This window comes from Echinops telfairi, unplaced genomic scaffold (genome assembly GCF_000313985.2).
Source record: "Echinops telfairi isolate 266 unplaced genomic scaffold, ASM31398v2 ScPeMD7_7458;HRSCAF=8496, whole genome shotgun sequence".
Lineage (NCBI taxonomy): Eukaryota > Metazoa > Chordata > Mammalia > Afrosoricida > Tenrecidae > Echinops > Echinops telfairi.
This window is the reverse complement of record NW_022111358.1, coordinates 16,024,679-16,025,664: the sequence shown is the minus strand read 5'-3', so window position 1 is coordinate 16,025,664 and position 986 is coordinate 16,024,679. Positions and strand designations below refer to the sequence as shown.

General features: G+C 55.4%; 1 protein-coding gene across 1 annotated transcript in view; it reads right to left on the bottom strand.

Annotated features, from left to right (window-relative positions):
- Positions 1–746, bottom strand: part of SUPT4H1 (SPT4 homolog, DSIF elongation factor subunit) — a 5,010-nt gene extending 4,264 nt beyond the window's left edge. Inside the window, exon 1 of the mRNA XM_045299298.1 lies at positions 648–746. Within this exon, the coding sequence (XP_045155233.1) occupies positions 648–746 (99 nt within the window). The remainder of the gene's footprint in view (positions 1–647) is intronic.
- Between the last annotated feature and the right edge of the window lie 240 nt (positions 747–986).

Here is a 986-nt window from a genome sequence, read left to right as displayed (position 1 = left end):
CGAGATTCCTTCCCGCTGCGCGTTTCCAAGGCGCCGGGCAGAGAGTCCACGGTCTCCCCCGACGGTCTCCGCAGATCCCCGGGCGGGCCCACCCCGTGGCCTGACTGCCGGCGGGCGCGCTGTAGGGTTTCCGTGTGCCCTGGGCTGGAATGCTGGCCTGCGAGCGGGCGGGGCGGGGAGGGCACTTAATTATTCTAAAAGCTCCGCGCCTGTGACTGCCCATTCCGGCTGATAAATTACGTGCTCTGTGCGGCGTCTGGCGTGTCGATACAGTTCCTCAGCGTAAGAACATCTGCAAGGGATTCGCTCTGTTTTTTATTTTACTTTTCCACTTTATCGCCACTGCCCTCGAGTTGACTCTGACTTCCTGTGACCCCGTGGGCCAGGGTAGGACCGTCCCTTCGAGGTTCCGGGGATTATAAATCTTCACCGGACCGGAAGTCATCTTTCTGCCTCTAGAGGGTTCCAATCGCTGACCTTGTGGTTAGCATTCCATTGCTGGCGAGTTCGAACCGCTGACCTTGTGGTTAGCAATCCAACGCTTAACCCCTAGGCTTCATATAATACGAAGCTAATGCCTTGCTTTCTCTTTCAAACTCCCAACCTCATCTATCAGAACGCATGGGGAGGCCCTCTCCTGGCCTCACAGAGCTCAGATGGGCACTGTGCTCCCGTGCATTGCCCTTCCCGTTTATCTGCACCGGAGCTTTGGGATACAAATAGTTCCAGTGTGTTGTAGCCTCCATATGGAGCGTGGCACATTCTGTGCGGTGTTCAGATGGTCTCTGTGACTGGGCTTTGGTGGCTCTCTGTCACTGAATAATACCGATCCACTGTGGAGGGCAAACAGAGCACTTGCCCAAGGTCACAAAGTCAGTCAACAAAGCACCTGAAGTGTGGTACATGAAGCAGACTGTTGTCAGGTGCCTTTGAGTTGGTTCTGATTCAGCGACCCTGTGCTAAACACTGTGCCAGCCTCACAACTG